This window comes from Priapulus caudatus, unplaced genomic scaffold (assembly GCF_000485595.1).
Source record: "Priapulus caudatus unplaced genomic scaffold, Priapulus_caudatus-5.0.1 Scaffold361, whole genome shotgun sequence".
NCBI classification, from domain to species: Eukaryota; Metazoa; Priapulida; class Priapulimorpha; order Priapulimorphida; family Priapulidae; genus Priapulus; species Priapulus caudatus.
The window spans coordinates 245,888-260,887 of NW_014577422.1; the positions used below are offsets into that span (position 1 = coordinate 245,888).

A 15,000-nucleotide genomic window follows, 5' to 3' on the forward strand; every position below is an offset into this window, starting at 1 on the left:
GAGAGAGAGAGAGAGAGAGAGAGAGAGAGAGAGAGAGAGAGAGAGAGAGAGAGAGAGGGGAGACATGGAGAGATAGGGGGTGATACCTGAGCACGGTGTAGATGTTGTTGAACACCAGGGTGGCGCCACGTCTCTTCGCCGCGCTCGGATGCAGTGCGAGGCTGTACATGCGCTTCAGCAGACTCTTTGTGTTACCGGGGCTACGCTCCTGCTGCCGGACCGTCGTCTGCCTGATCGACCAGATGAGGAACTCCCGGATGCAGCTGCCACAGAAATCCCGCAGTGCAGCGTCTGTAGCATCCACGATACCTTCCTGTAGCATTACAGCCATATATAGGTATATAAATATATGTTATATCATCTTAATCTTACCATATTATCATCTATATCGTTATCTCATCTATATACAGTCCACGTTCATATTGTACTATATAATATATGATGGTCTCAATTATATACACAGCCGCACGTGCACGCTCGCACGCACGCACTCACGCACGTACACACGCACGCACGCACGCACGCACGCACGCACGCACGCACACACACACACACACACATATATATATATATATAACATGTTACTGTACCATAATGGCATCTAGCAGACACATTGTCTCCGGACTCTCAAACATTCGGTTCAGTGTGAACCAGTGTATCGTCTGCATGACGAGAGGCTCGAACAGTTGCTTAGCAACAGGCTCCACGTCACATCCCAGCCGCAGTAGCACGGGAAACAGCCGCGAGTAGAGGGCGCTCATCGGCCTCTGGAAGTGGAATAGAGGGCGCTTCAGTAGTTAGCGTCGTTGAACGATGTGATTAGTAATTCATTTAGGGCAATAATAAAGTGACAGAATCATAAGACATATGCTTTGTTTTAGTACCAAGGGGCACTGATACCCTAGACTGTAAGGTATCATATCAATATCAAAGATCAAGTATACTTGCATGAAAATTTTATCATAATAATGTAACGCAACTATTTATCATAATTTACATCTAACCTCACACGATATCAATGCCACGAATCTATATTTATGTGCCGATAACCACTACAATGCGCAGTCACGCCACGAGAGCGGGCGCATTAAACACCGATTTGATTCCATTTGATCTACTTTATTACCAATGCCACGATTCTGCACTCCGCAACAACATTCGCTAATCACTATAAATAATGCTGTCATGAGGTCATAGGTCGCAAGCGAGCAAAGAGGTCACTGACCTTTGACTTGATGCTGTCTGGCTGCTGCGCTCCTGTACCGAGAATGTAGAGCAGCAGCGCGTGAAGCAGCTCACACGCGACAACCTTCGTCTGTCTGTCGCTCGACGACAGCGCCAGATCTGTCACTCTTGGCAGGAAGACATCTGAGTAGAGAGATAACGAATATGTGACAAATATATAATGAATATACAACGAATATATAATAAATATACAACGAATATATAATAAATATACAACGAATATATAATGAATATATAACGAATATATAATGCATATATAATAAATATATAATGAATATATAACAGTGTATAATGCATATATAATGAATATACACAAATGTATAATGAAAATATAACGAATATATAACGAATGTATAATGCATAAAAACTAAAAACTTGAAACTAACAAAAATGGCTTGACACTAAAAGCAACGCGTATAAAACCTACCAAAATAAATCACCGGTTTCATGTCAGCAAACGGCACACCAAACTTGAGGTTCTTCTCAGCATCCCAGGCTACTGCAACCTTTGCAATGTCTTCCGCATCACAGCTAATCAGACTGATGTTATTTGCACCACCTAGCAAACAAAAACAAAACGAACACTTATCACAGATATAACTAAAGTGTGCTGTAATGCTGCCCTGAAAACCACCACTACATAGTTAATGTGTATGCATAATATATAGGATCATGATATAGAATTCAACATTCAAACATTGTAACACGAAAACACGAATGAATGTAAACATGAACAACATATAAGCAAGCATAAAATGAACAATATAATATGGAAGTAAAAAACGAGCAACGTAATATAAAAGCGAAAAATTAGCAATGTAATATGAGAGGACCTATAATGAACAATGTAATATGAGAGGACCTATAATGAACAATGTAATATGAGAGGACCTATAATGAACAATGTAATATGAGAGGACCTATAATGAACAATGTGATATGAGAGCAACCACGAATAATCTAAATTGAGAACAAATTAACCATGAAATATGTAATATTTACATATGTAATATAAAAACAACCACGAACAATGTAATAAAAAGCCAACCTAGCCCTCCTAAGAAGCGAACGATGCGCATTCGTGCCGTGGTCAGTGCTGAATCCTCGGCCATCTTTCGCCCGCTTCCTTGCAGCAATTTGACAGGAATCTTCTTGCGCCCTCTAGTGGCATTAGCAGACGTAATAGCAACCGTCGGCGTGGGTACGCTGTCTGCGCCTGCAAACACAGGATAGAGAGGAATCCTCTGTCCAATTTAAGACATCTTTGTTTTTATATTTCGTTGTTTTTCTATAATTTGTCCTACATATAATTAGTACCTTCTGTTGTCTTGAGGTAACCATCTAGATGAGGCAGGATTTGTTTATAGTAAGGCTGCATGACATCAGCAGGCAGGTTAGCCACCCACATTTCAAGGGCATCCAAGGTCGTGTGTGCCATCGGTGGATAACTCAATCCAATTTTCAGTGCAACCTTCGCAAAAAAGTTTCTTTCATTATACTGAAATGACATGTTAAGCATAACACAATGATACAAGATTTCAGTATCTTTGCTATTTAAGCTCAATTTACATAACAAACATTGCTAATGTATGGAGTTACATTTTCCTTAAAGTGCTACTCTCAAAGGGTGCCCTTTGCAGCTTTGACAAGTTCAATTTCGATGACAGATGCAGATGCAGGAACATCGTTTTATGTGTGACAAGCAAATTGTGTTACTTAACGATACTTTCATGTATTCGTAAATAGCAGTATAACAACTATAACTAACCTGCACTGCAGGCACAATCTCTGGCACTATATCAACCACAATCTCATAAGGAAGGGCCATGACGAGCTGTAGACAAGCCACAAGCAGGTCTCCACGAAACATCTTCAGTTTAACCAAAACCTGCAAGACCATCACGCAGCATCAGTGTCCACTGGCTGAGTCAAGAGCATACAATAATTAATAGTTTCAAGACAAGTTTTTAAAGTTATAATAGATACAAATGCAAACTGATTCCTGTAAAAATGATCTTCAGCACTATACACTATAGTTCAATATAAGAATACCAAAATCCAATTACCTAATATAATTTTTTGGTTATGTATAAATTGGGGAGATTTGTCACAATATCATACATAAAAACAAAACAATTAAATATAACATACTTCTTTACTGAATTTTTTAAACAGTGTAAAACAGTTGAGTATCTCTGCATTATCAACGGCATCAGGGCTGTCAGTCTCCATTGCTTCAGAATGCAATTGTGAGTCGTTGACTTTCCTCATCGCCTATAATAGAAGATTAACGCCTTATAATAATGTGAATAAGTGGCACATCTACACACGTACTCACATAGGTAAACACTCATGCAGTGACACATTTATACACACACGCATGCATCAAACACCTGCACGCCCCACACATCCGCTGCATGCACACATACCGAACAATTCTATTCCAGCATAGCAACTCTTCATCAATCTTAAACCACATGGGCACAAATGACGCAGGCCACTTCACCATATATGTGTGGTTTACAAAATTATTTCTGTATGCTCTACGATGAACAAAGAATAAAAATCTCATGGGTGTGACAGAAAATCAACCCGCAGGCCTCTGGTCAGCCCAGCCTGCTTTACTCTTTACTCTTTAGTTTACTTTAGATGATAGCAGGCACACATGTAGTGAATACCTTGAAATATTGCAGTGATGAGCAGATGCTCAGACACACGGTCAACAGTTTGTATAGACCACTGACAACTGGCCACCTGGTGGACAACAAGATAACTTCGTGTCCATAAGTGTAGATCCAGCGACGAAACAATGCTGTCTGATTGGTTGATAGTAGGTCTCTGCAAAAAATTGTGCACGGGAAATGAATCGACAGTTTTTACCAAGTTATGCTAAATATTAGCAAAAATTAGAAATTGAGAATAATTTTTACATGTTAAAATTTTCTAAATTTGTTTTTGGTTACCTTATATTAATACCTATATGTTAATAAGGTATATTATAACCTTATACTATTGAGCAATGCTAATTCCTGAATGAACAATCGATGAATTACATAAAAATGCACAGCAACGTCAAACACATACATAAGGTTTATACTCATTGGAAATGCCAAATGCTTCCTTTATCAACAGGTGTGCATTTTACAGAGGTGCTTTCACTGTGTAATTGTTACTAACGGATAATACCAAGAGTGTCCTTTAGACAAACGTGAACATACTAATGCAGGTTTGATAAAGCGACAGTGTGGGAACTGATATACATGGCTTGATGCCTGCATGCTTACTTCGTGAATTCGACAAGGTTGAAGAAGACAAGGAAGTCTTTGGGTCGACAAGGAACAAGTCCATCCGCGAAGTCACTACCACCTGAATACGCGTCAGGAGATTCGGAACTCGCTCCTCCGCTACCATCATGCACCTAGCAGTTAAAATTTCTCTCTTATAATGACAAACACACATCGACTCGCAAAACGTTGATGTCATCACAAACAGAAAGATGTAGAGAAGATGAACAATTCATGAACAGTCAAAGCGGCGTTAACTGAATACCGCTATAGAACAAACACCTGCCAACACAGCCTGTCCACAATAATGCACACTTGGTGGACAACTGTTATGTACAGGTGTGACTATGTTCCAGGTTACTTCACAACTCTTACACAGAGGGGGATTCCTGGTGTTTCACCTGATAAAGGGGTCTCACGAGGCAGGGCCTCACTGAGGCAGGGTCTCACCTGAGGCAGGGTCTCACCTGAGGCAGCATCTCACCTGAGACAGGGTCTCATCTGAGGCAGGATCTCACCTGGGCAAGATCTCACCTGGGCAGGATCACACCTGGGCAGGGTCTCACCTGAGGCAGGACCACACCTGGGCAGGGTCTCACCTGAGGCAGGGCCACACCTGGGTAGGGTCTCACCTGAGGCAGGGCCACACCTGGGCAGGGTCTCACCTGAAGCAGGGTCTCACCTGAGGCATGAGTCTCACCTGAGATGGGTCGGTGCTCTTGCTTGTGCTGAGATCTAACTTTCCTACGATCTTCATCAAGGAGGTGACAATCTCATCGTATACACAGCAGGTCAACGCCTTCCTGTCTGACATAGACACTCCCAGCTCATTCAGTCCCTGAAAGCACACTCTTCAGGTCAGTGTCACATACCAACACCCTCGATCTTTATCTGTAATTGAGTTAGGATAACTACCTGAATGACTTTGACAGCAATTCTGGGGGAACTAGTGACGATATGCGACGACAATGCTCACCTTCATTTTGTCGCTCCCCAAAAGATGGCGCCACATGTCCATGTAGTCAATGTATGTGATGTTGCGTGGATCGCGTTCCTATAAAATCGTGCAATCATTAGCTAAAATTTTATCAACACACAACAATACAATAACTTCTGAGAATATTTTGAATGCCACAATTTTGTGTGTTAAGAAAAGCATTCAATATCATTAATCTCTGAAAAAAACTACAACTACAGTAACTGTCACAAACACAAAACGAAAACAACAGATAAATAAACTATTACCTGAAAATCATCATCTACATCATCTGCATTCTGAGAAAATACTGAACTGGTTTCCATGGCAACAGGGTGAGAGCATGTACTCAATAGTCCTTGAAACACTGCAAGTGTAAATTTCCCACGGCTATAGAATCGATTAGTTACGATCTGGATCGATTGCTATTATAGAATTATTATATGTTCTTAACCTTATTACGTTACATTACATAATTATTACTATTATTATTAATATTATTATTATTCTATACTATGTTATAACACTGGATATCATGTTGTTGCTAGTATTAGAGATGGCTTGGGAGGAAACTCGCTCGCTGCACTGTTGCCATGCAACAGTTGCTGTCTCGTTTCAGCGTGCTTACCTACACGTTTGACCAGCGATCGCTGCGTTGCTCGCTTGCTTCTCAGGGCGAGCAGGACGCGAACCACGGCCCCACACGCGCGATGGTCCAGCCGGGACTCACGGCGTAGCAGCGGAACATTCCCGAACAGCAGGACGACCAGCTGCTCCAGGGAAGCGAGGAACGATTCCGACACCTGCAGGAATGCACACGCGTCATCTAGCACCAGCTGTATTTTATTCTGTATGTATGCATGTGCATTCGGCTGTATGTATAATGCGCAACGCTAACCCTGACACCTAAAGAAACACGTAAGGTATGTAGCGTCAGCTGTATACACAACCACGGCTGTGTACTGCCGTGTACATCAACCCATTTTCAAGGGTAACCATGACAAGTAACGATGGCAACCACACCACTTGCCACCAGTGCAGCAGTGAAATACCCTATACTGATAACCCGGTGTCATGTCTTCACACCACGTTCGGCCCTGTATCCATACTTGACTTCATCGATGCTAGCAAGCTATGACTTCTGCCCAGAAGTGTTCGCTCATGCTTCATTCGAGTTCTCATCGTTGCGTCCGATATGCCCCACCGTTCGTTCCTACCTGATCCAATTCGGTCACGATGCTTGCCAGTGCTTCCAGGAGCGGTGGCAGCTCCACCATCCTACTGTCGATCATCTCCTCTCCTCTGTAAACGTACGACACAAACACACACTCACACACTCAAACCTGATCACGTCGCCAGCGATCCGACTAAAACCATAGCTTCGTGTTTTCACGTGAGACGTACGGATTGTCCCATCTGCCTGGATGAGTACCATGCACCAATCAGCATTGCAAAGAAACATTCTAAAAATGGTGCTTATAGCCACGATGTGCTGCAAAGCCGACATTTTGGGGTGCGTGAGTGAAAAACATGCATATACCGGTCCAGCTTGACCGACCTAAGAATATCCGATGGTGACACAGTCATCTCACATCAACGGATAGGGTTGTTCGATTAATGACCGACCGTGTCGCTGCGAATCGCGCGCGAATCGTTTCAACAACGGATGCTTACGAGTGAAAGATCTGCCGACTCCTCACGACCATGTCGGTGAACATGTACTGCACGTCAGCTTCACTCAGGAATAGCTTGCATGGCTGCAACCACACAACACACAAACATAAGTGTATCACCAAGAACACATCCACACTATAGATCATATTACAAGCATCTCGTAAGAAATTAGAATTTGTGGCAAGCAGCATCTGATGTTATCCCATACAGACTATACTCTAGCATAACGTTTGCTTTCATGAAGCTCGTAACCTACATAGTAAAACCACGACTTTGCCAAATATTTGTTCATGGTATCCTATATTATAGACATGTTCATGGTACACATTACTACAGACATGTTCGTGGTACACATTACTACAGATATGTTCATAACACACGATACTACAGATATGTTCATGGTATATGCTATACTAGACAGATGTTCAAGATATTTTATGCCATAGATATACGTTCATCATGGAATCACGCAACATTCACTGTGCTAACGTACGAGAAAAAATACCGCAAATTAATCTATAAAAGTTACACCGCGGCGAGATTCTCGCGGACAGCAGTGAAAACAAGAGAGCGCTCGCTGCGCGGACGACAGGCCAGTCGTCAAGGCAACAGCGTCGTCCCGCGGTCAGCTCGGTGGAGACAACTCACAGTTGCGAAGCTTCCGTATCCGCGCACGGCGATGGCGACGTCACGTGTGTCCGTTCCCGCCTCGATGATCGTGCGGAACTCACGAACGAAGAACTGCCATGCAACAAAAACAAATAAACGGATGATCACACTTCGATGATTTGCTCATCTCCGCTACACAGTCAGTGACAGTATAGGCAGTGTGCTTGCAAACCTCCACAGAACGAACATCTGTCCCTAAAGAACACTTCTCGCATTTCCCTTGATTGTAAGTTATATAGTGAAATCACCCTTATAGTGAAATGTTTCTTTAAAGGATAAATTTGGCCATCCCCACGTGTGATATTTTTGAAAAAAGGTTTGCATACATTAGCGAGGGTTGCACGTAAGCCATTGTGATTGATATTTTTTCATGAGAAGGCAATAAGCAGATAAGGTTAACCGAATGTGTTTACACATGCTCACAGGCTCATGCCCTTACACCTGCCAGTGCATTTGCTATACTTGCTATACTATAGTTCCAACATATCCACAGCTAGATATCCGAAGCAGTACTAATCTAAGAGATGCCATATACTATAGCAAGAAGTAGTATTAGCCGATTCCTGTTATGGGGCATTTGTTGTGCCTTTCAAAAGGCCGACATACAGTAAAAACAATGGTGTCTCTCTGTCTAGTTTCTTCACCTCCCTCTACAAGCACACTAGCGATCTGAAAAACACAAAGAGTACACGGTAACATATTACATCATGGCTCTAGTATCTCTATGGCAACTAAGATGGCAAACTTTGTCATGATTGGATAACAGAGTCACCCCTTTCCCTCTATTCTATCTGGCCCCTCACTCCCCCCCTCTCTCACTCTCTCTATATATTTCTCTTTCTCTCTCTCTCTCTCTCTCTTCCTTTCTCTCTCACACCCTTACTTCCACTATTGCTCTCCCCCTATTTTTCATTCTTCCACTGTCTTTCTGTATCATCCACTGAGCTTTCCTAGGGCTGTAAGTATAACTACTATAGTTGCCTCTGCAGTTTGCCTATATAGGTAACTGCATTACCTGTACCTACAACTGCCTGCGCTACCCACCCTAACACCACCATACCTGTTTCAGTACTGCCTCCAATGCAGCATAGCCTGCAATCTGCACATCACGGTTATGATGACGAGACCAAGATCTGAGGCAACTGTAGACTGCCTGTAAAAATGTCAACATTGTTGACGTTAGTCAGACCCGAGATAACAGACTTACATGGAGGATTTACAAAAGCACAATATGGTCAAGGCTTAATACTCTGCTCAAAATTTTACACGTTATATCGTTGACGTCAGTGACAATGAAGCATCGTCGAAAAAACGAAAAGAACAAATCGTGAGAATTGCCAGGCAGAATCGAAATTACAATAAATTTCACATGCTAAAGTTAAACCTGATAACATTGTCCCAGGAAAATTCAGACGTAAAATCGTAAATTTTAACGACGAGGTAACACCACCAAAAAAAAAAGAATAAATCGTAACAATCATCATCTTCGCCATCGTCGTCATCGTCGTCGTCGTCGTTGTCGTCATCATTGTCATAGTCATCATCGTCATCATCATCATCATCATCATCATCGTCGTCGTCATCGTCATCATCATCATCATCATCATCATCGTCGTCGTCATCATCGGTGGCGCTCGTTTACCTTGTAGTCTGCCAGCAAGAAGCGGTCGAGCTGGGCGGCATGTTTGGCGAGCAGCCAGAGCGCGCTCTTCGCGACGTCGTAGCGCCTGATCTCACTCAGGTGCTGCCCCGTGCATCGCATCACACAGTCGTACACGTCGCGAGCGTACCCGCTGCCTGAAAGCACCGAAATGAACACGTTATGCATGACCAGAAGGTTTAGAAAGGTTCCAGATTAGGAACACCACCACGATGAGATTGGGAACACGAAGAGATCGTCGCCGGTTGTTCAGTATATCTGTATATCAGTTCGCTATGTACTGAAACAGACCCTGAAACCGATTCCTCTTCGCACAGTTATCGTGAACAAAAACACTTATCTATCGGAGCAAGATAGCCATGCCTGGACACCATTGCTGTCGATCAAGCCGACTCCATCGACAATGCAAACTGTAATCTTTGGCCATGCTATTCTGCACATCGTTGGAGTGATTGTTGCTGGTGTCGTTATCATCACGCATACATACTTACCCTCGTCTGCGGACTGACTGAATGTGTTGAGGTAGCAAGTGAGTCCTCTCAGACATCCAGTTATAACAGGGTACTCTGGTTTCTTCGTCTTGGATTTCATCTGAAGATGATGACCATGTTAGATATACTGTTGAGAAGTTGTTCCTACTTCAAGCATAGAAAATCAAGCAATGATTTCTCATGTTTTTCCAACCGTTCTTACATTTTCTTAACTGCGCTGATACTTACCAGCACTCTTTGCATAACACCAAGTGTATTCAATAAAGCTAACGTGTCTTAGTACACTCACACTTAACAACTGCATTTCAAAGGGGATTTTTTATCATGAGCCAACATCTACACTGTGTTACCTTTGTCTACATGTTGAGATAGGGTTCTAGTATAGAACAATTTATGTCACGTACAATTGTTTCGTGGCAGCATTTTCACATTTCAATTTCTCCAATCTTAGGAATATGTGAGAGAGTTCATTGTTAATTTGCTGTTTTATAGCAGCATAAACTTGCATTAAATGTTGTGCTGGAGTAATCAGTAATATGTCACTATGTCACTAACAGGCAAGATTTGTCTACACGTATTTATTTTCCCATTTATTTGAGATAAAAACTAAATGCTTGCACATGATGATTTGTCTACACGTATTTATTTTCCCATTTATTTGAGATAAAAACTATGACCCTCATGCAGTCAAACCTGTATACAATGGTCACTCATGGGGTAATGACTTTGTAGACAGCTGTCGATGCTATAATAGAGGTGTGCACTAACACTGGTTTGACTGTATCCATGCTTAGCTGACTCTACATTACCTGATTCTTGAGCTCATTCACATAGATGCTAATCAGCTTGTCAGCATAGGCCACCATCAGCTCCGGGTAACTTTCAGCGATCACGCCCAGTAGGTGATACACTCCCTGCTTCACTGTTACAAAATAGGTGACAGAACTAAATAACATGTATGCCAAGTATGCGCGTGCACCCACTCACGCACGCACGCACGCACTCACGGACACATCCATGCATGCATGCATGAGGGTATATAGCATCCTACAATCACACCCAGCAGGTGATAAACTCCCTGCCCAACTGTTCGAATGTAATATATTACGCCTGATAAACAAAAGGATTCAGGTCTCGTGGCAGAAATCTGTAATAATAATGATAATGATAACAATAATCATCATCATAATAATAATAATACTGACAATAATAACAACAATAAAAAGTGTCATAACTAGCAAGCGAACTGCATGCAATGTCCCCACTTTATAATCCATTTGTGGAATAGTTATATATAGTGGCTAAAAAAATGCACACGATCGAGTAAACATCACCTACCTGTACTAGTGAGCCTAGATGACTGCGTCAGCTCATTAAAATACCTGTCAATAAGCTTAGGTACGTCAAGCTTTGCCTGTGTCTGCGAGCCACGGCACAACTGCAGCACCTGCACGCAGAAAAGGTTAATCATCCCGAGCACGATTAACATCGTTAGTGACTATAAAATAGGTTCGTCGTCGAAATCAAGTACAAACTGGACGAGCTTGAAGGAACTAGCAACAATATCTAAGGGAGGTATTGTAATCAGTTAAGGCATATAGGTGAATTGTAAGGCCTCGGGCTATACGCATGTGCATATCTATATATATATATATACAGTCCAACCTCCTTTATCCGGCCATCCGTTATCCGGAAATCTCTATTAACCGGCCGTGATCTCGCAGTGTATCTTCTCTGTTTTTCATTCATGTCCACCTAAAAATCTCGCTCAAAACTCGCTCATAGCTCGCTCAAAACTCACGCGATGTACCAACCGTATGTGTGTTTGCGTGTGCGCGCGTGCACACGCGCATGTGTGTGTGTGTGTGTGTGTGTGTGTGTGTGTGTGTGTGTGTGTGTGTGTGTGTGTTGTCCGCTCGTGTCCGCTATGCCTCCGGTAAAATTTCAGTTTTAATTCATTTTATTTCCATTTCATATAAACCATAAAACACGACAGTTTGTTACAAATAATCATAGCAACGACTAAATACATTATCACATGAATAAACCCTACTGAACAGCATAGAAATGCTGTGTTTGAGCATAACTCTCATATCCGGCCAAATCCCATATCCGGATGGGTGCCGCGTGGTCCCGACGTGGCCGGCTAAAGGAGGTCGGACTGTATATAGATATATAATATAAATACATGTGTGCCCGCGAGTAGAGAGAATTTTGAGCATGTTAGCTTTGCGTTAGATTCACACCTTGATCAGGAGTGGAAACGTCGCATTCTTCACATCAGCTTGCCGATCACGACTGAACACAGCCAAGCAGGTATCCTGGAAACATGATCGATCGGTGAATCACACACATTGTGTACTCACGTCACAGATTAACACAAACATCAGATGAAACGATGAGATCTTATCATGACAATGGAACTGTGACTGCCAACATTTCATCGCAGTCATGGATGGACAGGGCAATCACACGATTCATGAATGCACGTGTGAGTAGTCAACACATTATGCAATAGTGTCAAACATAGCTAACTCAATTACTAAAGAAATGTTATAGATTGTGAATTCCAATAGCTTGGTGATTTGTTTTTAAAGTTTTTTTGACATGTAAACATTTTCATTTGAGGTCCAACCAAGCCAGTGTCTAATACAGAGAGCTACACATGCATGCATGCATCCACGCACGTACGCACACACACACATATTACATACATTATGAACTAGCTAGGTCGATCTTACCTTAATGTCTACTGCATAGGTCAAGATTCGAGTTTGGCCTTTGTTAATGAAACTATGTAACAACTGAAGGAGCTCTTTTTTTGCCAACTTGAACTGCAAGGCATAAGAAACAGGGTTACATCAATCAATCTTTGAAGAAAATCTTAAATACTATTTCTAGTCATTTACATATTATATAGTGTTACATATATATATTATATATACATATATATATATATTATAGAGTGTTATATAGTGTTACATGTTATATATTGTTAAAACGTTTTACAATTACCACATATACAATACAAATACATATGCATGTAGATGAATTTTATGCAACAACATGTATACTGTTGTTATTTATAGTTTGTAGGTTTACAAATTAGCATTAATCATTTATCATGTGCATACCTCATCCAGGGGAATTGCTCTCCTCAGAAATATCAAAACACCTCTATCTTCAGAGAAGAGCACAGAGCAGGTGAGGTCTGCAGTAAGAACATATAATACAGTACATGCCACAAGTAAACTTAATTATGTAACACACTCAATCTTTACAGCCATGAATGATGGATATATATTTCCTAGAGACAATCAAATGCAAATTGAGTCCTGGTGACGAATTATCTGATTATATAGGCTGTTCATTATTTATTTACAATTTTATTATCATTTAAATTAAATTGACTTGAGGTATTTTTGACCAGTTTGTATGGCAACAGCACATGCAGGCACTTGGGACAGTCAGTAAAAAATGAAAATAATATGAATGCACATTCACAAATAATACCCCTCAATTACACTTCCACTGTTGTGTCACTGTATATCAACTTTCTTTCACAAAAACTAATGCAGAACGCGCCCGCACTCGCCGCTGCGAGTGTGCCGTGTCGCCATTATAATGATATATAGAAGATATATATATATATATATATATAGATGACTATATATCATTATAATGGCGACACAGCACACTCGCAGCGGCGAGAGTGGGAGCGCCTAGTTCTGCATTAGATTTTGTGAAAGCAAATTGATATACAGGTTACAGACTATTATTTTCAATTTTTACCGACTCTGTCCCAATTAATACAGTTTTCATATCTTACCAAGTGCAAGGCGAGGTGTCAGAAATATAAATACCAGAAATCTACATATCATATCAGGATCGTACATGATATAATCCATATCAGGCACGCATACAGTTCAATAAAAAATAAAACCAAGAGCAAGACTGGGACGCCTGAGGTAGGGTGATTACGTGATTAACATGATTTCACGAGATCATACCATTTATGATTTATTAGCTACAAGTTATATATTAATATACCTTCTCGCTTCTCACTACATGGCGTCACGATGTAAAACATTCGTAGAGCCTGGTCGGGCTAACCATTTATTAATAGTACTACTAATCATACAGTGAACGGAGAAACAACCTCAGTCACGTACAGTGTCGACTTGGTGTAAAAACTCTCGACTCTAGTCTACGAGTTAACTACTATAACTACTAACTAGTAACTGAGACGTCAACGTCGTGACCCAGTGCCAGTGGCAGTGCTGAGACATGCAGATGCCAGATGCAGATGCGGTTCGTGCTTACATTTCAAATTTATTATTAGTACTACTACTACTAGTACTACTTACAACTAGTACTACTTACAACTAGTACTACATTGAATCGACGGTTTGATTACGCACCGACATCTCTTTTAGAGATATCCTGCAGACACTTGTGTGCCAGATCGGCGACGGCACTATGTGCAGTCTCTGGATCAGCCTCCCTGTCATCAGAGGGCAAACTTTCAAGTAAAGTTTGCACATGATCTTCGATACGAACAGTTCGCGCCATAACACTCGCAACCATATAAAAAAACAATATTGACAAAATGTTAGTATAAATAATCGAGTGAGGTTGTGGAAGCTGCCATCTTGAATCCGAAGTTATAGATGAACTCTTAATCGTATCACGTCGTTTTATATCTATTTGCAAAGAGAAATGGTACCAATCTATTTGCTGCTACCACGTGACATTAACCTGTTCTAACCCACGACCAATCACAAGCGTTGAGGCAATGTCAGCAACAACGACCAATAAAATATCAGCATACCAGCTGATAAAAAATAATCGCGTTGATTGGTTCAACTGTCTTTCTCCGCACACGGCAGCCGGCAAAAGTCAAACTCATTTGACTTTCGCTGTCGCCGTGAAACCGGGCTGGTCACAGGCACAATGCAGGCACTTGGAGCGTTTCAATATAAAGTATAACGCTGTGGCTAC

The 15,000-nt window shown here is 41.5% G+C and overlaps 1 protein-coding gene across 1 annotated transcript in view; it reads right to left on the reverse strand.

Annotated features, from left to right (window-relative positions):
- The window catches only part of LOC106809525 (DNA-dependent protein kinase catalytic subunit-like), a 59,487-nt gene extending 44,841 nt beyond the window's left edge, over positions 1-14,646 (reverse strand). The window contains 27 exon segments of the mRNA XM_014812621.1: positions 87-313; positions 591-767; positions 1,226-1,368; positions 1,673-1,804; positions 2,294-2,461; positions 2,563-2,716; positions 3,014-3,133; positions 3,397-3,519; positions 3,924-4,083; positions 4,530-4,663; positions 5,230-5,367; positions 5,506-5,583; positions 5,775-5,872; positions 6,134-6,308; positions 6,723-6,807; positions 7,180-7,262; positions 7,828-7,920; positions 8,455-8,517; positions 8,909-9,001; positions 9,491-9,645; positions 10,000-10,099; positions 10,809-10,921; positions 11,338-11,446; positions 12,246-12,320; positions 12,741-12,833; positions 13,134-13,210; positions 14,421-14,646. Of these exon segments, the coding sequence (XP_014668107.1) occupies positions 87-313; positions 591-767; positions 1,226-1,368; positions 1,673-1,804; positions 2,294-2,461; positions 2,563-2,716; positions 3,014-3,133; positions 3,397-3,519; positions 3,924-4,083; positions 4,530-4,663; positions 5,230-5,367; positions 5,506-5,583; positions 5,775-5,872; positions 6,134-6,308; positions 6,723-6,807; positions 7,180-7,262; positions 7,828-7,920; positions 8,455-8,517; positions 8,909-9,001; positions 9,491-9,645; positions 10,000-10,099; positions 10,809-10,921; positions 11,338-11,446; positions 12,246-12,320; positions 12,741-12,833; positions 13,134-13,210; positions 14,421-14,571 (3,317 nt within the window). The 5' untranslated portion in view covers positions 14,572-14,646.
- Between the last annotated feature and the right edge of the window lie 354 nt (positions 14,647-15,000).